Here is a 25,803-nt window from a genome sequence, read left to right on the forward strand (position 1 = left end):
CTTTTTGACCTGCTAGCCTAAGTACAGAGTGGCACATAAACAAGAGACAAACAGCCACTTCATTTCAGAGCACAGACTCCGACAGGAACCACAGAACAATTCTGGTGAACTCTAACTGCTCTGGAGACATATCAGATGCTGCACTTCACACACTAAAGGAGAGTGCCCTGCCCACAGAGAGTGCAACCACCAACTTCAGGTTTGCTAAGTGACTGTGACTCTTCTGCTCTTCTTCATCTTCAGGAGCAGCTCCTTGATTTGGGGAATTATTTACTCCCGCTGGTTTTGCCATGAAGCGAAAGGACGATATGGTCAAGGTCTATGATAAATACATTTAATGATATTTTGTAATAAGAAAAAGAACTGAGGTGGAGGTAGTTCTGTTACTTCAAGATTGTCACAAAGCAGCAGTGTACTAACATACAATACATTATAACCAGATGATACAAACACTGCCTGTGAGTGGGATGAAAGGGTGAGATACAATAGTTGCAAAGTTGGTATGCAACTACTAGAATTGATTATGCCTACTATTCACAGCTCAGATTGATACTTTCTCTACACCTTGAGCAAATCAGTAAGGACATTTCCATTAAAAATACAGCTTACTCTTTGCTGAACCTGCAGGCTTCAGTCTAATGCACAGGCAGAAATTGCAGCCCCCTGTTTTTAGGTGCTCATATGCCTTTCGCAGATGCAAACAGGCTCCTGAGTGGCACAAGTGGGTGGAAGAACCTTACAATAAGAGCTTTGTTCATCTACAGGACATGCAATACAATAGAGCAATTTGAATGCTTGCATGAGACCATAACAAGGGTAATTACTCACCATAACCACTACAAATGCCTCTCAAGGAAATAAAACCTATGAAAACAGGCAATTTCAGCTGAAGGCCCATTTTCCAGCCTTTTTAACATTAATGTGCTGCATCTGTTGCTAAGCAACAGGAAGAAGGAAGAAATGGGTCAGAAGAGATCTGCCAAGCCTGGTCAATAAGATGTGGCAGTGATTGGTATTTGCATGCTCCCTACCAAAAATCATTTGGGCTCCTGTGGCTGCTACTGTGATATTCAACTGATTAACAGACACCCATGCAGCTTCTAAAGATTTTTCCAGCAAAGACAGATATCTGGGAATGACACTAAGAAAGTTAGGGGCAATTCCAAGCAGCTTTGATCACTGCAGAAAGCATTCCTACTCCCTTCCTTTTCTGTGCAATCGAAGCTGTATTTAGAGATCAGAAGAAAGAAGGTTCAGTGTTTTTCTCTTTCCTCCTCCTCAACTTCAAGGATATCTTCCTTTGATAAAAATATGCACCAAATGCACACAAGCTGGGAACGCTCAGAATGGTGCTCTCTGTAAGCTCCCAAATTTAACTGAGCATATTGCTTTATCTACCAGCAACACTGCACAAGTGCATAAAAGAACTCCTCTGTTCCTGACACAGTGCAGTAATGTACATCTCAGCAGTATCCTACAGCCTCAGTGTTCAGGACGCGGTTACCTAAAAACACAGATTGGTACACAGTGACATTTACAAAGTACCAGCAAGTTAGCTCCTGACATCTTCAAATTTCAACTTCTGGCACTGCAGCTCTTTGTCAAAACAGCTTTGATCTTATTTTTCTTTCCTATCAGTGGTGAAAAAATGGCTCTTTCCTTTACAAAAACATTCACTGTTAAGCTCTAAATCTACCTTATGTCCAGTACGCATTGTCCTACACTTCTCAAATGGCTATCATCCTTTGCTTGCGCTGCAGCAGAATAACTCACTGCTAAGAGCCACAGGAAACTTCCCAGTCACATTTACCAAACTACTGAATTTTCTACTTCACTGCACTTTTTTCTTTTGTTTTTAGGAGACTGCTCAACTTGTATTCCTTATGCTGATCCCATGCCAGAGAGAGTGCCTTATCACTCGCTGACAGCAGCTGAAATCCTTAGGCTGGTGGCTTACCCATAAAATACCTCCATTAAGTCTGTAAAAAACACAGTTCTTGCTTTCAGAGAAGACAGATAGTTGTGTCAACACTAGTTCACTTTCCAGAGCACACCCCAAACAGAACCATATATACTGAGTTACTTGATTTTAGATTATAACAATTTTTCTACCTAACTGGATGAGGGAAAAGGTGGATAAGGGAAAGGCTGCTGATGTAGTCTACATAGGCTTCAGCAAAGCCTTTGACACCATCCCTCATGGTGTTGTCCTGCAGAAGCTGGCAGCCCATGGTTTGGACAAGTACACTCTTTGCCAGGCAAAGAACTGGCTGGAGGGCCAGGCCCAGAGTGGAATTGAATGGAGCTAAATCCAGCTGGCATCCAGTCATGAGTGGTGTTGCCCAGGGAGTTGGTATTGAGGCCTGTTCTGCTCAATATCATGCCCTAGATGAGGGCATAGAGTACACCCTCAGTAAGTTTGTAGATACACCAAGTTGGCAGGAAGTGTCGATCTGCCTGGGGGTAAAAAGGCCCTACAGAGGGATCTGGACAGGCTGCATTGCTGGGTTGAAACCAATGGGAGACCATTCAACAAGACCAAGTGCCACAGCAACCGCAGGCAACACTACAGGCTTGGGGTGGAGTGGCTGGAAGACTTAGTAGAGGAAATGGACCTGGGGGCATTGATTGGTGCTCGGCTGAACAGGAGCATGCAGTGTGCCCGGGTGGCCAAGAAGGCCAATGGCATCTTGGCTTGCATCAGGAACGGTGTTGCCAGCAGGAGCAGGGAAGTGATGGTCTGTCTGTATTCTGCCCTGGTGAGGCCGCACCTCCAGTGCTGTGTCCAGTTTTGGGCCCCACACTGCAAGAAAGACATGGAGGCCCTGGAGCGGGTTCAGAGACCAGCAAAGAGGCTGTGAGGGGTCCAGAGCACAGGGCTTATGAGGGGCAGCTGAAGGAGCTGGAATTGTTCAGACTTAAGAGGAGGCCCAGGGGAGACCTTATGGCTCTCTGGAACTTCTTGAGTTGTGGTGAGCTGAGTGTCGGCCTTTTCTCCCATGTAACTAGCAATAGGACTAGAGGGAAAGGCCTCAAGTTGCACCAGGGGAGATTCGGGCTGGATACTTCTTCTCTAAGTGAGTGGTGAAGCTCTGGAATGGGCTGCCCAGGTAGGTGGTGTGGAGTCACAGTCCCTGGAGGTTTTCAATAAACATTTACATATTAAACTAAGGGTTTAGTGGGATATATTGGTAGTAGGTGGATGGTTGAACTGGATGATCCTGGATGTCTTTTCCAACCTTGGTGATTCTATGACTCTAATAAAAAACGGCTTCCCATTAGCAACTGTAACATAATTCCCCAAATTTTGACAAGTTCTGTTGGCTGAAACTTTCCCCTTAGTTACTACAAGAGCTGGCAGATTTCTAAAAATGCCTGCCCCACTTCTTGCTAGACTTTTATGAAGGCTGGTTTCCTAATGATCTGCGTGCACACAGAAGTCTGCCCAGCCTCCCGCAGCTCAGCTCCCACAGCTTTCCAAAGAAAATGCAGACAGGGGGAACACTCTGTGACCTCATTACAGGAAAGAAACTACCGAACATGTTCAGATCCATTTCAAAGTGCGAGGGGCTGGAAACCAGGTTCTCTTTGTTCCATGACTCAGAAAATGGCTACTTTTTCGTTTGTATCTATATTCTTCTGATATTTGCAGTGGTGACACTTTATATAAAGAAGTTACTTTGATACTCCACGGAGTCAAATACGGAAACACTTCCAGGAAGCAGCACACAAAATCTGCAAGAAAATAAAAATTGGTACTTTCTGTGAAGATTTTTTTTTCTGAAGCAGAAATCAGCAGAGCCTGGTTCTGCTGACTTGCTCTCTGTTCCACACTCTACCTCCATGTCTTCTTCCCACACCCCCACTGTCCCAGCCCTGAAACACCAGTTTATATACACATCCCCTGCACTGGCAACATCCTGTCTGATCCCTTCCCATTCCCAGCCAACAACAAGGCTGAGGAGAAGCACACCGAGCCACTGTTAATTCTAATGTGCTTACTTTGGCATGCTGATACACAGACTAATTAATGTACTGATGGTTAAGCAGAACAAGCAACTCTTGAATTTAATAATTGGTATCCTTCTATTCTAGCTCCAACTTACATTAAAATTGTAGGATGTGATTCTTAGCTTTGAGAGCTATGTCTGCTTTGAAAGGTTGGCCCAAACAGGCTCAAAAATGTCAGGAGTCTGGGACAGGATGGCATATGTCTCTTTGTCCTCCAAAAACGTAGGGAGAAAGAAAAATAAGTTTCCCAAAATTTTCAAGCCAGTGATTCACATGCTAAGGTGGAATAAAACAATGATATTTGTGCTGAATTTGTTAGCTCTGTGTGCTAATATTTGCAGGACTCTCACTCAATCTCCAGACAACAGGAATGCAAAAGGAAAATGAAACTGTAAGCCCCCTGAAACTATGGTATCAATGAAAAACAATGAAAGTTCATGAAGCCCTACCAGAAAAGGTAACAGTTTACAACCACAATACTGTATCCAGTTTTATGTAACCCACAGAAAAGATAATAAGCTTAGAGAAAGGAAAAGGCCAAAATGAAAACCTATAAGTTTCTGACACCATTAGCTCAGGATGCTGAATCTTCATCAGAGAAAGAGAGGCCGATAAACACCCACAAAGGTTTCTAAAGGCCCGTTTGTGTCACATCTTCATGGACATTTCTTCCCAAACAATTTCTCAACTCAGTTATCAATGTGTTAACCCTGCAGGGCGCACCCAGCCCTCAATTTCATTCCACTAATACTGCCACTAGACATAGCCTGTCTATCTCTAAAACACATTGCAGAGATGTGTGAGGTGGAAAGCCAACACAGTTATATTATTCAGCACATCCATTTCACATAAAGACATTAAATTATGATGTTTTCTCATATTTTCGGCCTGAAGAACAGTAGAGCCCAGAGGCCCCAGTGTAATCATGACTGCTGTGTGCTTGACAACTCGCAGAGAGGAAGACTGCTGCCACTTTGTAGAGCTGACAGGCTAATAAAGACAAAAAGCAAGAAGCAGGCACCACAAAAGCAAATAATTGATGCGAGGGAGCAGAGGTATCCATGGAATTTTGCAGATTTAAAAGTAGGTCAAGTCAAGCCCACATTTAAGTAGTTTTGCTGTGCCTTGAAATTAGAAAAAAATATTTATGATTCAAGGAGTCTGGTGAATATTTATACAGCCATGTTCTATGAGCAGGTTTCCTTTTGCATAACTGCAGATGCAGCACTCAAGAAGGGTGTGTGAAGTTCCATCTCTGGTGCAGGGGACACTTTGTGCAAAGGCAGAAACAGGCAGAAAGTGCAGAGCAGCTTGTAGAAGCCATGATGAGTGCAGGAGGTGGGAAAATGCACAGGACAGAAGAATAGGACAGCAAGACTTTAGGATCTGCAAGTATTTTAGCTTCTGAGGAGCAAAGCTCCAAAAAAAGCAAAAACATTTTTTAGAAAACCAAGAATACTTATTGGAATCAGTATGAGAAAGCCCAATAAAGAGTTGTAACAACAGGCACAGAAGGAGCAGGACCTCGGAACAGCCATCCTGAACCTAGAGGGGGCCTACAGGAAGACCAGAGGGGGACTCTGTCAGGGAGAGTAGAATCACAGAATGACTTGGATTGGAAGGGGCCTCAAGGATCATCAAGTTCCAATCCCCCTGCCACAGGCAGGGCCACCAGCATTAACATGGCACTAGACCAGGCTGCCCAGGGCTCCACCCAGCGTGGTCTTGAACACCGCCAGGGCTGGAACCTCTCTGGGCAGCCTGTTCCAGCACCTCTCCACTCTCTTGGTAAGGAACTTCCACCTTACATCCAATCTAAACCTTCCATCCCTGAACTCAGGGTAGTGACAGGACAAGGAGCAATGGTTTTCAACTAAAAAAGGGGAGATTTATACTAGACTTCAAGAGGCAATTTTTCATTTTGAGGGCGGTGAGGCACTGGCACAGACTTTCCACAGCAGCTGTGGTGCCTCATCCTTACAGGTGCTCAAGGCTGGGTTGGATGGGGCCCTGGGCAGCCCGAGCTCACGGGGGCAAGCAGCCATGGGAGCGGTTGGGTCTGGATGGGCGTTAAGGTCCTTTCCAACACAAAGCACTCTGTTTCTATGAAAATCTAACAGAATTTGTGTGGTTGAAAAGGCAGGGAGATTTATGTGCAAACCAGAGGGAAGTGTCTTGAAATGGCAATGTCCAACTGCTCTGCTGAGGCCAGCATCGATGGAATCAGAAGGCAGAAAACTTTACAGAACATTATTTTTAAACAATGCCAAGACTCCTCTATTAGGGGAAAAAAAAGACAGCAGAGAATACACTGAAAGCAAAATCAGAGCTGTCAGAGAACAATGCTAAAATCCTCAGCAGTTTATAAGTTCAGCATGATAGCACAAGAATAGGCTGCTGAGATCTAGTTGATGCTGTCTAAGAACAAAGACATAAAGTTTCTGTTCTTACTAGCATGAAGCTCATTTCTTACTGGAACAAGTACAATCATTTTGCTGTTACCCAATGCTACAACACTGACTGCATTATTTAATTTAAATTAATTGTGCACGTCTCCTAACTACAAAGAGCAGATACAGTAATTCTGAGCTTTACATCCTTAGCTATATTAACACAGATACCCTGAAAGTGCTTGCCACAAGGCATCAGCTCTACATTCAAATCTAAGTTTCTCATCAGTTACTGAGCAGGGACACAAGCAGGATTTCATCAAACTGTCCACTTGCCCCTACGAGGCAATGAACAAAGGAGTCTGAGGATGCAGAGTTACAGTGACACTTACAAACATGGTGGTCTCCAAAGGTGAAGACTGAAAAGCAACTTTGCAGCAGAATCACATAACAACAGAGACTACTGAAAGATGCTGGGCTTGATAACACACTCAGCCAGTGAAAGGAAAATTGAGCAACAAAATAGAACACTTTGGGTGACAGCACATTGTCTAGCTATGCCAAAGCACCATTCCCGAAGGATTAATACAAATGTTTATCATCTGTGGCTCTGCATGTCCTAGTAAAATATTGGTCATCTGCTGGCAGGAAGTACTGCATTTACTTCGACTCAGTTAGTCTTCCGCAGTGAGAGAATAAACGTGCCTCTTGCAAACTGCCCACTGACAATGCAATCTGTTTAAGGCAGTGATTTCACACCCACCACAAACGTCTTGAGAACAGATATATTCAGACAATACAACTTCAAGGAGATATTACTTCAAAATGAGTGAGTCATTTTGAGCCTAAGCCAAGAAATATAGCAAAGTACTGTTTGAATCCACCATCTACTAGTGTTCATAGTCAAGACTTGGGTGATTCCTGAGAAAAACTGATGCAGACTACCAATCTCCAGCTGAGCACAAAGCTCTCCATTTAGAGCAGAAGTCTGTCCTGTTGTCAAGAGTTCATTTTCCTAAACATTGCCTGCTATGTAATTTGTTCAAATGGATGCTCAGATTCAGTCTTCACCAAAAAAAAAAAAAAAAAATTACCAGAAAGTCTGTACTTTCCACTGATATTCTAAATTATGTCTAAATGGAGAACTAAAGTCTTCTCTTAACTGCATTAAATATTGTAAAAATATCTTCCTTGTCATATTACTGGACTGTTTCCTAGGGAAACGAGTGCTCTGCAGATTTCTTTTCAATGCTTCTTCATTTCCACACTCCTAGTGAAAAATTAGAGCTAGATAGAGAAGAGAAACCAAACCAACTGCCATTCCTGGAAAGTCTGCAGACATCTTGCTCTCGAGTGCCAAACAACACAGCTAACTGCACCAACTGCAGGTACAACACATGCTGTCCAGACTTAAGGGCAAAGGAAGAAAACTCAGGGCACAGAAGCTACGTCTATGCAGCAAATGAAGGAGGCTTCCTTTTAGCTTACTCAATATAGCTATAAGAAAAGAGCCTGGATTATAGGAGTGGAATGTAAAATCAAGAGAAGCACAATTCATTAATGCATGCTGACAGAACACTTTTTTTTTATTGCAGCAATTGCTGAAGTCACCTATCAAGCTTTATCCTCCAAGCACCATTTATGCAGTCTTTGCAGCTTGCCTGCAAAGCTTTGAACTGAGCAAAAAGAACACCTCCTTACATTTTTATAGGTCTTCAAATTCCAATGAAAGATGTAAAAAATTCTTTGTAACATGTTTCCTAAAGCTAAGGATGAAAATATACAAAAATATAATATTCAGAAAGAAACAAGACCTGCAAATTCCTTGCTTAGTGACGAATATGTTCCAAGAACCAGTCATTAATCTAAGCAGATGCCCATAGGGACATAGGCTAGTAATGACCTAAATAGTCCTTATAATGAAAACCTAGAGTCTTTTTTTATAACCTTGTCCTTTTTAAAATACAGTTCTAAATTAGGACTTCCAAATTGGGTCAGCCCTACCACAATTTTTTTTTTCTCATGAAAATATATGGAAAACAAAGTCATATTTAAGGAGATGTATTTAAGTTAATACACTTTTACATCCATCACTGTAAATAAGCACAAAGAAACTATTTCAAATAGGTCTTTGCAGCCTTAATTAAAAACAAAAACAAAAAAAAAAAACCAAAAAACAAAAAACATACATTTAAGCTGCTTTTAGTAAATTTTTTAGAGTCTGTATATTCATGTATATTTCAGAGTCTATATATTTATGGTATTATACAGCTGCACAGAGTCTGCCTCAGTTCGCATCACAGATTACATAAACAACACGGTGACAACTGATACCTTGGGTTTCCAACTCTGCAGCCAACCTTTGAAAAGATGCCAGAATTGTGACTGCGTAACAGACACTGGGCACCTAATGGACATCAGCTACAAGCAAGTCTGTCCAGCAAGCCAAACAGAAAATGAACAGCGATAACTAACCCATAGTTTACCTACTGACCTAACTGTTCTCTACCTGTGTATCTTGCAGTAACTGAAATATTTAAGTGTTTCGAATACCAAACTTTTCATGTCTGCTGTAAGGTAGACTTTTAATACCTACCAGGACACCTTTCTCCCAGTGTAAGAAGTTAATGTTCTGAAAAACAACATATACATCCTCAACACTCAAAACTAAGGATCTTTGGATTGTCTTCACAATCTCTTCTAAAAAAGCTTGGCAAGTAATGGGTATTTTGGGCCTGCATATGTTGGTTTAATTTCCATTTGATTATGAAGGGGAGAAGATTTCAGCAATTTTAAGAGTTGTAAGCTGAAAAAAGATCCATAAATGAAAAAAAAAGAAAAAAAAAAAAAGAAAGATGTGCGTGTAAAAGACCAGTGCTGCATACAGCATATGGTGAGCTTTGACGTGTACCAATAAAACAACACATGGATGCCAGTACTTAAAAGACTCCTACAATAGATCTCGTTACAGTAATCATTTCCTTCACCTCCTGCTATTAAAACAGCCACCTAGGCATAGGCAAGACATAAAGTAGCATCAACTCTAATGCCCAATAGCATATTATCTGCTGAATCACAGATACAGTGATAAAATCTAAACAGTGGCACTGTTAAAACTGTGACATTTATCACGTTGCACTATCTATCTTTAAACACAGTATTTGTTGAAGCTCCTAAAATAAGAAGGGAACACACTTCAAGTACCATGGTAACTGCTTGGCATGATAAATCAGGGTCCTTAAGGATCCCACACAGACTTACTGCTATTGTGACTAGACTTAACCAAATGGCACCTAGTATACTTGTCTACATTCTGAGCAGTAATATCACCTTGGATTAAAGTACAGATAAAATGAAAGGCTTGCTTGCTCGAAATAGAGATGAGGTTTTTCTGACATTAATGAACTACTTTAAAAATAATTTTCTTGGCCTGTGCATGGTAAAGACAAAGCTGGATTGACAAAAGCTTGATTCGAAAGCATAATTTCAGTATGCAGAGAGCTCTCCCCATGCAGTTTTAGGAAAAAGAACGAAGAAAAACTAAGAAAGGGAAGGTATAAAAACAGATCTTGCACGTTAAAGAAAATAATCATGTTTGGGGCTGAAAGAGATTACCCACAATCTACAGAAACTACTTACTTGCTAGATTTTAGATCTCCATTTGGTGTTATCATGCATTCAATGATAAATGGAGGGTACTGTTTACTTATTCAATAAGAGCAGGATGGAAAAATACTCTTCAGCTTTTAAAGCACATCTGAAACATAAAAATCGTGCCTCTAGCCTTTCTTTTCAATTCGGATGTGGATATGTTGCTTATCTTGAAAGTAGATAATCCCTCGAGTTACTATAACATTGATTTTCCAAAAGTAAAGAGAGAAACTGGTAGTGTCACAGGCAAGTGACAAACAACTTTCTTTATCCTCTGTTAGTCATACAACAGATGTAGGTCACAGCAGTAGGTCACAGAAAGTTTGCTTAGCCTTTTATACAAACTTCACTCCTTCATCTTCCAAATAATTTTGAAACTACATCTATTATCCAGGAGCACAAGCTACCAAGTTAAAGATTTTCCTTTCTTTAGCTCTCTCTAGAAACATCAATACAAGAAGGCTCACAGACCAGACAACTTATATACACAAAACTAAGAAAGATGAGGTAGACATCTGTGCATTTTGCGCATTGTTACAGACATCAACTCTTCAAAACTGTACATAACACCAAGCAGAAATGAAACCCTCATACGTTACAGGCAGTGTGGGAAAGCACAGATCATACAAACAGGCAAAAAGGAGGTGAGAGTACTTACAAATAAAACTTCTCTTCCCAAACAGGATTCAAATTCCCAAAAATTGTTTTTGTCCTCTTCTTTGTTTTACCCACTTGAACAGTTACATACGGATCGCTGGAACCAGTCTTGTCTTTGGCCTGTAGACCCTGAGCACACACCACTGGAAGGAAAAGAGAAGAGTTATCACCACCCTCCAACAACACAGTGTGTCCACACAACACATGAAGAAGGAAAAGAGAAGAGTTATCACCACCCTCCAGTAACACAATGTGTCCATGCAACACATGAAGAAGCAGGTAGCCCAGAATGTCCAGAAAAAAAACAAAACAAAAAACAACATTCATGAGAGCTTTTCTGATGAGCCTCAGCTCACAGTGCATTACAGTGTCTGGGGTAGGAGTACCTGTCTCAATTTGCTACCTGAGCAGAAAGAGATACAGTTCACAGAAGCCTGTTCTCTCCAGCTTCAGACCAACTCTGCCTTAGGTACTCAAACAAGACCAGTTGAACCTGTGCCTCCTTCCTCTCACCTGTGATTGTGATCTTTGCTGACCATTTTGAGGTGCCATCAAGCACGCTTTGCTTCACTGTCTTCATTTGCTGAGCATGTGTCAATTTGCTCTCACAGAATACATCTCTGATCAAGTCAAAGATCTCTGGCTTGTTCCGCTCACGGATTTTCATGCGATCCTTCATGGCCATGATGAAATTCTGGGTTCTATCCTCAGCTCCATGCTTTGAGCTCTTCTCTGCTGCTCCTGTGCATCAGAGAGTAAAAAAGAGACGTCAGAAACATGCAAACACAGAAAGCCATGGCTCACTGATGAATAAGGATGACAAGATCAAAGCCACAATTTATTTCACATGATGCGTCTTTCTATTGGCATTTATGGTCAGCCCCCCTATTTTAACATACACAAAAGAAAATCTGAACCAGTTGGAGCTGGATGGAGATACTGCAAGGCGAGTGCCTAGACTGGATCTCTCTGACAACAGGCTCTCCTCACAACAGGCTTGAGTTCTACACCTTTGCAGCTGAGAAAGACTCAGAAGAAAAACTCTAACCATTACAGCAGACATCAGCCCCACTTCTCACCACCTTGCTTTGAATAAATAGATCCCTGCTTGGGCAGGTAAGAGGGTGACATTGATCCTTCACTACAAATAGCATCTGTAAGCTTGTCTAAAGGCTGCACCTCAGTTCCAAAGAAGAGAAGAAGTTCAGATGGGCCAACAGAGTCACCATTTCCTACTGATGTTCTCTGCATGGCTTCCCATTCAGCACAGAGTCACTGTACAGTTACCTTGGAGTTATCTGGAAAGAACTGGAGTATTAACTCTTTAATTACCCGTGTTTTACATGATGATATGATGTGGAATACCAATAACAAAATTAATCAACCGTGAATGGTCTACTCTTCTACTTGGAATAAACATCAAGCTGGAGGCATTCAAAGCACTTCTCTGGATCCCTTTCTATTTTAGTTATTTCACTTGTGAGGAGATAACCCAAATTGTAGTTGTGATACCTAATCCAAACACCTAGAAGGTAGCAAACTCAATAGCTAAAACTTTGGGCCATCATAAGTATGGGGCACAAGTACAGCATCCAGCAGCTGGAAGCATGAGAGGCAGCAGCAGGGGTCTGTACTACATGGATATTAACTGGAACTGGAAAACAGAGGCCTCTGGTCCATTGCATGTTACTTACAAAATTTAAAAGTTCATACCATTATGAGATAAGAATGTTCTCACTGTCAATCCCCCATTCAGTTCTGACATTTTCTGTTAGAACTCAGCCATAGACTGCTGCCCTGTGTTAACACAGGCACTGACATGAACTAACAGGGCAGACAAACCAGTGTGTGAAATGAAATGGAGGAACCAAGATTACACACAACCTCTCTACATACAGTCTGCATTTAAGCAATTTCAAGTTACGACTTTAAATTAGATATGGTTAAACCAAGACAAAACTTCTTCAAACACTTTCAGATGTATTATTCAGATTACTTTATTCATTAGTTTTATATGGTTGATTTTTCTGGGATAACCTAAACTTTGTCTTAGAAAAACGATCTTGATCCAGGTGTTGGCCAAATATGAAATTAACTTAAAAATATGTGCTAAAGCAAATGCTAGTCTGTGCAAAAGCTGCAGCTATCAGTCACAAAATCCGTTTTCCTCTAAAATAAGCAGACAAATGTGTTACCTGGGAGAGCTTACCAAAAGTTAGCATTATTTTGCACGCGCTGGAGTTTCAGCAGTTAATGCACACTCACAAAGAACCCCCAGCAGTGCAACATAACAGGAACCTTGTTAGCAGGCTCAATCAGGTGCCTAGTGACAAATGCTGCCTAAAGACATCCATTTCTAGGACCTTCAATCTAACATCTTTTACTGCAGAAACAAAAACTCAATTATAACTTCCACCATCCCCGTGGAAAAGAATAAAAACACAGTCAGGAACAGACTGTAATCACTGAAGTTTCAGAATTTCATTAAGGACACTGCACAACAAGGCACACTGTTCAAGATGTGAGTTTAAAAAAACAAACGGCCATAAGTTTGTATTACCTGATAATTATTTTTTCATTTTACTTGCCAGAGGCTCAATGTTCAGTATTGCAGTTAGCAAAATAAAATGTATCTCAGAAAAATCCCCAGAGTTTTCTATTGTTGGCTTAAGGTGAAATGAAATCAAAATACTGGAATTAATTACACAGTCCCTGCTGTCCCCATTCACCACAGAAGAACTAACATCACCCAAATTGATGTTTTGTATCAGACAATCATCCAGCTGTAGACCCAACATTTATTAAAGGAATACAGAACTGAAATGATACCAGGGGCTATACTTTGAACTTCACTTCAGATAAGAAGTGCTATTCATCTTTAACAGAAGTAGGTCTCTTGGGGAGGGAGGTGGACATGACACAGGATATGAAGAGCTACAAGAAACCATGGAAGCCAAACTGAATAAGTTGTCCTACCTACCTGGAATCCTGAAATCTGTAATGAGCTAAAGAAACCCTGTCCTGCCCTTTCTGACTTTATGGAAATTGAGAATCAAATTAAACATTAAGAGCTTTAGTCATGCATTAGTGGAGTGCCCAATTTCAGAAACATTTTCTAAAGAAATTATTAGCCAGGTAGCTTGCAAATATCAATGCTTCACTGTCTGTCACAGAGATGGGTCCAGCATTACCACAGTTTTGGAATGGCACTGGTCTGCATTGTTGCCTTAATGCAAGCACCCCATTCTTACTTGGCCCAAAACGGATTGAGAGAATTTTTTCTTAGATCCTCACTGTGTACAAACACAATGCACACTGCTATACTGGAAGGCAAAAGGTGTTTTCCCTGCTGCTGCACTTGGATTGTATGTATTCATTCAGCTGCAAAAAAAGGTTTTGCGAGTGGCTTAGCTTTTAAAGCAGTTCTGCAAGTGGCAATAAAAAGGCAAGGGACGATATAAATACCATATATAGATGTGTACGATGTCATATAAATGGCACTGGGCATTCCTTATCTCTTCCTCCCTAGGAATGAATCACGAGTCAATTTATAACAGGAAACAGAAAGCAAATAAGACTATATTCGGACTGGTATTGATACAGCTACTAGTAAACTGCCAGTGCTGTTATCTTATGCTTTAACAGGAAAAAGTCAAGAAACTGGCAGGATAGAAGACAGCTGTTCAGTAGGTGGATAATGCTTAGAAATTATATATTCCTGAAACTTAAAATAGATATTCAAGTTTCAAATAAAGGTATCCTTCCTCCTTCTGTGCAAATATTTTCCTGCATAGCATTCTGGAAGCAAACAAGCATTCATTACCATGGTGTCAAATCATCATTCAAGATAGAAGCCAAGATGATTATCACAAAAGCGACTTCTTGCTCTCATTAACAGTCCACTCACAGAGCCAGGCTCTGGAGTGCAATCTGTTCAGAGGGTAACACACAAGTTTCTCATCCAAAAGCCAACAAACATGCCAGGCTTCCAGTGCTGAGTCAAAAAGCTCTGAACAACTCCATCAGTGATCCACAGCCCCAGGAGCTAAACCAGAACCAAGCAGGGCATTCAGTACCGCAGCCCTCGTACGTGAAGTTCTCCACATTTTTCATGCTAGGATACAAAAAAAAAACCACTCATGTCTAACAATACTCACAGAGAGGATTTTACATTCAATAGCAGTTTGAAGTTTGAGATCTCGATTCCTCATTTCCAAGATCTCCAAAGAACAAGGTTCTGATATCCTAGGGCAAATTATTTTCTCAGGTTTAACTGTAATTGACTGAGGACCTAAACTAGCAACTCTGTAGGAAAACAAAACATACACTTGCAGAAGCTTTTCAAACACAAGCACAGAACTATGGTTCTTTTTGTCAGTATCATGCTAGTATTACGTCCCTCCTTTCCTCCTTTTTCATAATTCTGCCTACTTCTCGAAATCTATTTCTTGGCTTCCTACGCATCTATCATCCTCTTCATTTGATATTAACATTTCCCAAATGGTTGAATTTCAGTTAGCAGCATACTGGTGCCGAGGGCAAGAGATAAAAGCCCCCTTTTTCCAAAAGCTTTACATGCTACAAGAATTTTAAATCTCTCTATTTAATTCCAGTCAAGTATGAAAAGAAGCGCACCCATTCAGCACAGATCTCAAGTACCTCCAAGAATAGGTGGAGGATAAAAAAGAGCACATCTAGAACAAGTATTTGTCCTCTTACAATGAAAAGGTAAGTTCCCCATCAACTGATTAATGCCTTCACAATACCTACTGCAGAGAAATTTATATTTTTAATCCTCTCAGAGTAGCAGCTTGGTGCCAATAGTGCCATAAACCTGACGGCTGCAGTGTACATGCCACAGGTAATTCCAGCTTACTGCATTTCAAACACCGCCGTTTCAGGGAACAGTCTTGCTGAACTGAATCGCAAGGCACATCCCACCACATAGTACTTGAAACAAAACTAAAAAGTGCTGAAACTTAAAAGCTGGGAGACCAAAAGTGGCAGTTCTTTGCTTTTTGTTCTTAAGTAAAATTTAGACAAAAGATTGACACCCCTCGTCTCCATTGGGTGTAGTGCATGAGATGCTGCCTGGAGCAGGAAATGCACGTTAAAAACACTCTTAATTGCCATCCAGACAACAAAGGTTTTGAGGCATTCCTAAAAACATCATGAGCAAATCAGTTTCAATCGAGAAACAGCACCCACAAAATGAATTTTGTTTCAAACTGCAGTAAAAGAGTGCTGAATTTTAGTATTCTGTCACAACAGGCCCACACATTTGTTGATGGTATCAGATACTCAGTTCCTCAAAATATAGATGGTAAGAAAAAAGCCTGAGAAGAAATACCCTAGTTTAATTCTCATAGACATGGGGAAAGGGATCCAGTTATTCCCCAGAGAAAAGCACTGAGGCACAGAAGACTGATAAACACCACATCCTGATTCTAAAGACCCAAGCATCTATTTAAAATTCTGAAGTACAGACAATGGATTCATATTTGTGACCAGCCTGAAAATTCATTTTAATCCAACACAGCATTTTCTGGAAGATTTGACAAGAGTCAAAGAAGATATATCCCGAGGCATCAAGGCATAACCAACAGAGTTATACTTGCTATCAGCCTGGAAATTCATTTTACTCCGCCAGTGCAACATTTTGCGTAAGCCTTGTATAGGGTTAAGTGAAAATACATCCTGACAACAAAGACTATTTGTTGTTTTTGTTTTGTTTTTATTGCTAAAAACAACAACAACAAAGCACCAGAAGCAGTAAAACCGTTTTAGGAAGAAAACCCTTCTGAGTTCAGCGTACAAGAAACTTCAGTCTCAGACTTAGTGAATTTCTAAACTATTGCTTAGGCCTCACAGTCTATGTTCTTCAAACTCATAAAAAATACTAAATAAATTTTCCATTTTCTTCTGGGCTTGTGGGATCCAGTGAGAGGAATTTTAGCATGATCACGTCAAAACAAATATCAGAGTTTCCTGAAAAAGCTTCATAATGGGCTTCTAGCATCAATAATATTTGTTTCCTCAGCCCAGCTGTACATCCACATAGCAGACCCAGTACTTCTTAATTTCCCACACTACCATTCATCTGCCTTGTAACTATGCAGCTGTCATCTTCATCTTCCATGATGTCTCCACCTTGGATAATAACACCATCTACACCCACTGGTAGCCTCACAGCCCTGGTTCACAGTCTCTCTATCTCCCCTGTTCCGATGACGGACAATTTTCAAATATCTCAGCATGTGAAGTTTAGTGTGTTTGCTTTTGTTTCATTTGTTGCTGGCTTTTGTTTTACCTCTCTGTGTGCTTCACCAGTTTTGAGCCCAGTATGCTCTCCATGCTGGAGTATCTTGTTTACATTTTTGGAGTTTACATTTTTAAAGAGCAAGTGCAAAGCAAATATCTGCAATCTTATGAATAATAAAATAAAGATCTTACTAAATACTTTGCTGTATCCCAAAAGTGGAGCTGGTTCCAGATGTTACTTCTGTCCTACTGAAGACTACACAGACTCTTGTCATTATCACATCCCAGAGCCCCTTGTACAAAGGCATTTAAGTCCAACCAGAGATTAGATAACCTGCTCCCATGGTTGTTCTTGAAGCTCTTCCAGACTCTCCTTTCATCACCGAAGTCTCCTACTTTCCACCCTTAATTGTCTTAAAGCAAATTTATTCAATTTTTTGTTTTGTAAACAGTATGCTTAAACAGACCATCTTCTTCTCTGCTTTTTATCTCCCTCTTCCCCACCATAGGGGAGTTCAGGCATAAATAAGTTCAGACAGGGATTAAACAAATTCACTATCATCACTGCCAGCCATTAGGCACAGCATCCACTGCTCAGAAAGTCATTCAGTCATGGAAGGTTGAAAAAGTAAAGCAGAATCTTAGGAACTCTACACTGCGTGTTTAACGCCGCTGCCTTGGCGTCCATCACGTCCCTTCACAAAGGTGATTCCAGGACATACTCCGTACTCCGTGTGGTTGTTTTTCATTTCCTGACACAGTATAATCTCTGTCTTCCTCCTGCCCAGTGCTGCCAAGCCCCTCTTTGGAAAGATTAACAAGCAAATTCATACCACCCTATCTCAAAGTGCTCTCACACATTTTCCCCTTCACATTTGAACTTTGCTCAGTATCTGTCCCACTCTGAAGTCCTTCTTGCACATAACAGCCACATCTGCTCTCTGCAAAAATATATTTCCTCTTAATCATTAATGATTTCTAAAATTTACTTTTCCTTCTATTGTTTTTGACTTCATTACTTCTCCTCTGAACAGTTTTGTGCCTGTTTCCTTGCTGCTGCTGGTGCAAACTCCATTTTCCTCTGCTCTCAATAGTTATCTTCCCACACTGAGATATCACAGCTTCACTATGACATGGCAGTATCTAGGATGTGCATCTGAATTAAGCCTAGGTACACAGATTAGCAGCTTTTTGTATTGGAGTTCACCATTTAGCATCGTGAATCCAGCTGGCACTCCACATCAGATTTTGTCATAAAGATGAGTTATGGCTTAGCAAATTCTGTCAAACCAAGTGAAATCTGGCAGCCCTGTCCTTAGTCACAAAATTATCACAACAAATCCAAGGTGTCTATGATACAATTGCTTGAACACCACAAACTATGAAGATCACTTTTGCAGCCCTCAGAGAGGAATCAAGGAATGCTAAGTAACTGAGGAACACAGGTGCATCACCAGGACCAGCGAAGTCTGACAAATAAAACACAGTAAATAGTCCTTGTCCTAACTATGGCTTAATACTCTGCGCACATCCAAAGTACAAGCATTAACAACTTTAGGATGCCAGGACAACCATAACCATGCGACCTATGATTCACTGGCATCCCTTGCTGAGGTATTAGTTACTTGGCTTACCCAAATAACAGGTACAGATATGACTCTATATTCCTGTAACTGCTGACATGGATCTGCAGTAAGCTGGTTTTCTATTTCACAGAATTTTCTCAGTCCTTATGACTTTTTCCATCAAATTGGAATAAGAAAACTGAGAGTGAATAGAAGAAGCCCCACCTCCCTACTCGAGATTTAACATTTATAGTGGAAATTTATCACATCTTATACATATACAATGTACATAAGACGTGTCTAGATATATTCGTATAGATAACTTGCTCTCAAACATGAACATATAATTGAGAACAAATAAAAATCTGACCAATCCAGATGCCCAAACGGATAGTTTAAAAAAAAATCTGATCCTTAAGTTTCTCCTTTGTCTGTGTCAGGGCTTATTTATTCTGCAACGTCATAGTTCTTTGCCTTCTTTGAACAGGGCTCAATTTTGAACACTGTGGAAAATCAAGATAAGCAGAAATGCAAGTAGGAATGTAAGATACAGCCCAGACACTTGACCATTACTTATTATCTAACCCTTCACCTTCCTTATTCAGTACCAGGTCTCTAAAGCTATTCAGCTTCAATGCACTCCTATTCAAATAACAAAATGCCTTCCCAATCTGCACTTGAAGAATCCTACCTAAATTCATGGATGGTAATCCCTATGCAGGAACTCACTAGCGCTCTGGAAAGCTTAAAATACACGTTATCACAAGCTAGTGGTTTAAACAAACAAACTGCCTGGGATACTGGGGCAGGAAGGACAGAAGAAATCAGGACACCCATCTTAACAGCCTACTCATTCAGCACACAGACTATCTTCTGTGCAGGATATGACAGTAAACATACCATCTGAGCTGATAAACAGAGATTAAACACATTACGCAGGTTAAAACGAACAAAAAGTAAACAACAGGCCGATGAGGATAGGTTTAGCCTAATGACATCCTCACAGAAAATAGACAGTCATTTTAATAAACGCATCTTCACTGATCACTGAGGTATCACATACATGTTTAGGAAAGCTCTTGTAACACCCCTGAACAGCCATGTTTCACTGCACCTCTCAGGACAGCAAGCATCAAAGCAAGCACTCACTCTGTAGGCAGTCAGCGTTGAGCAAGTCTTGGCACTTCTCGTGGCACTTGACTCCACATTCAGCGCAGCGCATTCCCTGCCGTGCAATACCCCACAACAGCCCCTCACATTCATAGCAGTAGGTAGGAGTTGTGGCTGTCCATACTTCAAAGTTGTGTGGGGTTGTACAAGAGATAGGGTAAATTAAGGCTTGCAAGGTCTTCTTATAGACATGAGATTTCTGAAAGACAAAAACACAAAGAAGCCAACATCCAGGAAGGTGATTACACCTGTTGGTGCTGGTTATCACACAGGTGCACATGACAAGTGCAATAAATCTACACATCTTAAGTAGCCAAATCTATCAAAGCTTTCCAAGTGTAAGCAGAGAATCCCCCTGCAAAAATGTTTCTCTAGCCCTTTAAAAGAAAGTAAGTGAGATGGAAGAAATGAATTACAGTTTGTAGATGAGGGATACCTTGCATGAAGCAAGTTTCACATGCTCTCTGCCACAGTAGATAGCTGAGATGTTTGTATTTTTCAGGGCCCTATAAGACATGTTAAATTTTATTTGTTACATTTGTTTTCTGTAAACAAATGATGCGAAGCTTCACATCTGTATCTTTAGACTGTGAAGATAGCCCTGCATCGCAGAGCACCCTTACAATGCATTAACACGATCTAAACAGCTCTCCCACTTACCAGCTCTTCATCTTTGAGAGATGTTCTGGTGGCCATTGCTGAGGTAATTCCGGCTTTCCGGGACTGAACCAGTGACTACAGAGGAACAAAGTTTGTTATTCACTGCCCATATTTAAAAATGCAGTGGTACTACATACCCAGAGACGTGAGCAAGGACACCCTGTCATGCCAGACATCAAGCCAGCAGTCTAGTACATTCCAGTTGCTTTCTTAAGCGACACATCTCACATTTCACATCTCAAAAGTCAATGCATACTTTGAGAGACTTCCAAATTAATTTCATCTGCCCACAGGCAGTCTCACTGTGGAAAACTTTTATTTGTTTCTCTGGCAAAACTGTCAATGAAATCTGGGTTCGCCTCTCCACATCTATGCTCTGGTAGCAATGTACTGCTATTGCTTAAGATATTTAACGAGGGACTGTCTTCTATATTTAACTTCACTTGTAAACAAAATGAGGTTTTTGTCAGGTTAAAAACTTACACAACACTCCAAAATATGACAGTGAAGAGATACAAATAGGATAAAGAACACAGTGGGTCAGGAGAACAGGTTTGAATGTGCTGGTGAATCACATTCATTGGCCATCACTGAATACAATGAACAGCATTTCTGCCACAAAACTTCCTCCTTCACGCCACAGCAGTGATGTTCTGTAGTCCTGAGCAGCACAGGCCCCTGTCTTTGCAGCTCCTAACACTGCCATACACAGATGACAGCAGAGAAAGCAATTAAAATCAATAACATCTAATTTAGAATCATCAAATTTTATCAGAAATCTCCATGTGTCCTCTGATTTATGCCATTTGAAGACTGACCAAAACAGTTCATTCCATCAGTGATGTATCAGGACAGAGTACTTAATATGCATGCACTGCAGTGCTGCAGGTTCAAAATTAAAAGCAAACAAAGTGAAGGGAAGGTAAAATATTTTGTTTCTGATGAAGACTTCATGGATAGTCTTTAGCTTCACTTACCATGGCCTACGGAGATAGTGAATGAAAGCATTCAAAGGAAGCAACACAAGTTAATGCCATCATTGCACAGATTTAAAAGATGCAAGCAGTTAGTAAGACACACATTATGCTTCCCATGCATAAGCTGGCAGAGAGAACTGTATGCATCTTTTCACAGCACTACAGGATACAGAAACTTTGGTCTTGCGGCTGTTACAGCATTTCTCCCCACTATGAATGTGCTATATGTACTGAAGAAGCAGCCAACAGAAAGCCGTTTGTCCCACAGAAGCCTTATTTCACTGTATCACACAAACATACGAAACTTGTCTTCATTACTTGTTTGATCCTTGTGCTTCCTCAGTGCAGGACCTACTGGCAATGCTGCAAATTACTTCAAAAAATTCAAGCATGTTATGTTATCTACCCTCTCAAATTCCAACTTGCCAGACCTCACATAGACATCGTAACTTTCCACAAAGTATGTGACTTTTTAGGAAAACATATTTAAAAAATCCAGGCCTAAATTTAATCCAATCTTCTGAGTACAATAAAAAGGAAAACAAATACGAAAAACATTCTGCCAAGTGAATGAAACACTGTATGAAAACACAGCTCGTTCTCACTGAGATGTTTCTATCCCCAAATGCTTACTGTAAGAATTAATTTAACTAAGCAGGAAACTTACAACTTCTTCAAGTGACAACGTCTTCAAATGAACGCTACCATATGTCAAAAAGTAAAGCTATTTGCTACCATCGACTGCGTGGCACAAGAAAAATCTCTTACCAAATCACTGACAAGTGGAATTGGCTTTTTTTTGCGTAGATCAGGCATGCTGTCAATGCCATAGAGACCACCTGCAGGCCTAGAGATTCAGGAGGAAAAAAAAAGGATTAAAAATCTCAAGAGCAGTAACAGACAGTAAACAGATGACCAAAACCCTTTGTTAGATCATTAGCTTCCTTGTTATTGTAACAGTTAATGAGGAAGAATCAGTTCACTTTAAATGAAACAAACCAATGTTGTTAACACACAAGCAAAAGAGGAAGAGAGGAAGAGAGGGAAAAAAAGGAGAAGAAAGGAAAATAACGGAGAAGAAAAGAAAATAAAGGAGGAGGAAGAAAAAGAAAGGAAAAGAGAGGAAGAGAAAGGAAAAGAAAGGAAAAGAACGGAAAAGAAAAAAAAAACGTTAAAAGAAGGTTTAAAAAAAACACAAAGATTTTCCTTTTCTCAGTACTGGGGGTCACGGTTAACTCTAAATAAACTGTTTATGCTTGCACAGTATCCACTGCTTTGCAGTGGCTGCTGCTGGCATGCAAAGGTGGGCTTGCTCCCACATCTGCTGTGAGGCATGGATTTGGCAAAAATCCTTATCTGCCAACAGAGCCAGAGATTTATGGGAGTGGCTCATACATGGTTTACAGTCTTTCTTTACCCTCTTCCTTTCAGTTTAATTCTTTTAAGGTTTTTTGGTTGACGGTTTTTTTTTAGCATGGGGGAAATGTGCTACTGGAAGTCAGCAAGAACTGAGATGATACTTCAGAAAGCATAAATTTATAGCATAAATATATAGTATAAATTAATTATGTACTATTTGCATATGCAACCATCTAGATGCTTCTGCCCTGTGTCAGTGGATGGGAGGAGCATGTCAAAGTGGCTCAGCCCGGAGCCGGGACACTGCAATCTGTCATCAGAGTGCAGGCCAGAGCACACTCACCCTAGTCCTAGAGCCCTAGCTCATAGAGGAAAAGCCTGACATCAGAGGAGAAAAGAGAAGACTGTTTTTGTCTTTTTAAAAGTGCCCATTCCTGCTGCTCAGCAGTTGAAGTCATTCAGGCCTCTATGGACAAGAGCTGCCATTTGCTGTGGAAATGGTGGGGAAACAACAGGGCGTCCGGCCCAGCAACACTCAGCCTACAGAAACAAGATGTGATAGTCTTCTTATTTCCTGATGAGCCAGCCTGAATAACTGTAAATGAATTGGCCGTGTAGTATCACACAGACATACACTTCTGCTTAAAGGCTTGATGATTTAGCTCAGACGTGTTTGACAACATGAACAGTATGTCTTCGGAGGCCTTCTGCTCGGCTTCCAGTGCAAAGAAACCTTTCACCTCTCCATCCTCACTCATCCATCTTCACTCTGCACCATGCTGGAGCACATCTTTTTGCAGATGGGAATTGAACTGGTCTCTGTAAAAGGGCTAGTGCCTTTAACCTGCATATTTTTCTCATCTGTATGCCACAGCTAGCCAAAATGATTGAAGACACCACATCTACTAGAAAAGATACTGTGGGACAGTGACATTGCTCATCTAAAAGATGTACATGTAGCTACACTTCAAAAATGATCTAGGAAGCCAGATTTCCACTATAAATTTGCATACGCCATGAAAATTGGTAGGCTGGTCAGGTACAACAGGGAACCTGTCTTCTGTGGGCAAGCAGGACCTACTCTCATCTCCTTTCATTAAAATGGGGGTGAGAGATTATGTAAATTCATAAAGTCAGAAAACAGAAGACACTAGGAAAAGACTAATGATGTCCAAATCCATGTAACAGCAGACCATGATAGGGTGGGGAAGGATGTTACTGCACAGCCTAGCACAAGACTATGTCAAAGGAAGGAAAGACTTAAACATAGCAACACGTCAGGGTGCTGTAACAGTGAAACTGACTTTTCTGACTGTGTGTAGGAGGGTGACACATCTGATCCATGGCTGAGCTGCCAGCTGCTGCCAGATGAATAAGTCTGGTGAGAAGGTAAGCAACGTGAACCTCGCCTCTGCATGCAACATCAGGCTTATGTGTGCTGCGCATGGCTCTTCGTGCTCCTACACAGTGAATCAAACCCAGCCACTGCCCGCTATGCCACTCTGCCAGCAAAACATGACTGCAGATACTGCAGCTGGGAACAGGAGACTTACTGAGGCATGAGAAAGCTGCAAATTTAGAGCATTTCAGTTAGTTTAAGCTGCTGGAGTCCCCAGCAAAGAACAAAGAAGGGTTCTCTAGTATAGGAAATCCCCACAGCAAGGCCACATGGTGTTTTTACTGAAGGCTATCTTCATTTTGCTCGAGTTACACTACAGTAATCCCCTCTGGCTTAAAATAGAAAAATCTGACCCAAATCAGAAAATAATAAATATATGCATAAGAACTCGGTAGTCTTGCTGAGATCAAGTAAGAGTTTTATCTGCTGCTCTAGTGCTAAAAAACGCTCTCCGATCCAAGTTGTACTATTCTGGGGTGAAACAGGTGTCACAGATGACTACTCAGATGATGTCAAGAATTCCAGAATTACCTAAATCACTGTTTTATTTAATGCTGACTTTCAGGTAAAAAATTTGGGTCAAATCATCGGAACAACAAAAGTGTCTCAAAAACACAAAGGAGAGTCCGCAAGAAGAAAAGCCATGACAAAATTGTCACAAATAAAAATCCAGAGTCAGTGCCTCTGCTAAAGTTAACAGTGTAGCTGGGAAATAACAATTCCTTTCTACAGGATTTCCAGACACATTTCTTGTTGGTTTTGTTTTGTTTTTCTACTTCAATTGAAAGGAACTGTGACTCTAACCAAGGGAGAAAAAAGAACACTAAAGTTGTATGTTTATAAATTCAAGATGAGCCTAAACAAGTTATTGTACTTGAGAAACATGCCTAGTCACAACCAGCTTGCTTTATGCCAGACTACCATTTTTTCCACCTGTAAAATAAGATAATCACTTATAAAACAGACTGTCAGAGAAGAATATTTGAAAGGTGCTTGCATTTTCCACAGTGGAGAAGTACCTTGATACCTAGTTAGTTAGTTGTCTAGCTATGCTCAGACAACCTGCTTTTTGCTTTGTTAATTAAAAAAAAAAAAAATAATAACCAACCAACCAAAAAAAAGTATGTGACTTTTTAGGAAAGCTGAATTGTTGTCCCAGCAACAATTCTTAATGTTCAAAATTACTTAACCTGTATTGTCAGCTACCCCAGTCTCTCTGTTCCAGCAAAATCTCTACTTTGCTTAACAAAATCAGTGTGACAAAAGTATTGATCGTGCTTCAAATATGTACACCATGGGTTCATACGTAGTAGGGTAACTCTCCTCTGCAAGTATATAATATTTGTAGCATTATTATGGAGTGCTATATTGAGGAATGAATAGCATCTCTAAGTGAAAACATGATTTGCGGTACTAAATAAAATATACAGATATGAGACATTATGACCAGAAAATATTTCTTAATACCAACTGTACTTTTATTTTTTAAAGCTGTATTTCCAAAGGCAGTGGTTATGAACAAGAAGATTCTCTTGCATTATGCTAAAACTGCAGATAGCTTGAAGCATGTATTCATCACTTAATATGACCTTCATCATACAGATGCTTATATTAAATCTTGAAAATCTAGTGGAGCAAAGATTGTTTGTGATGACAGAAGATGACTGCTTCCTTCAAAGCACAGAACTTCTCCAATCTTCTAA

The 25,803-nt window shown here is 40.6% G+C and overlaps 1 protein-coding gene across 4 annotated transcripts in view; it reads right to left on the bottom strand.

Annotated features, from left to right (window-relative positions):
• Window positions 1-25,803, bottom strand: part of UNC13B (unc-13 homolog B) — a 203,271-nt gene that overhangs the window by 62,116 nt on the left and 115,352 nt on the right. For all 4 annotated transcript variants that reach the window (XR_006177289.1, XM_042862318.1, XM_042862317.1 and 1 more), the window contains exons 12-16: window positions 22,111-22,189; window positions 20,366-20,440; window positions 19,685-19,904; window positions 11,223-11,450; window positions 10,711-10,852 (exon numbers count right to left, since the gene is read on the bottom strand). Coding sequence is in view for 3 of the 4 variants with exons in the window: in XM_042862318.1 (XP_042718252.1) it covers window positions 10,711-10,852; window positions 11,223-11,450; window positions 19,685-19,904; window positions 20,366-20,440; window positions 22,111-22,189 (744 nt within the window). In the remaining variant the exon portion in view is untranslated. The remainder of the gene's footprint in view (window positions 1-10,710; window positions 10,853-11,222; window positions 11,451-19,684; window positions 19,905-20,365; window positions 20,441-22,110; window positions 22,190-25,803) is intronic.

This window comes from Lagopus leucura, unplaced genomic scaffold (assembly GCF_019238085.1).
Source record: "Lagopus leucura isolate 7727_CA_CO unplaced genomic scaffold, USGS_WTPT01 Super-Scaffold_650, whole genome shotgun sequence".
NCBI classification, from domain to species: domain Eukaryota; kingdom Metazoa; phylum Chordata; class Aves; order Galliformes; family Phasianidae; genus Lagopus; species Lagopus leucura.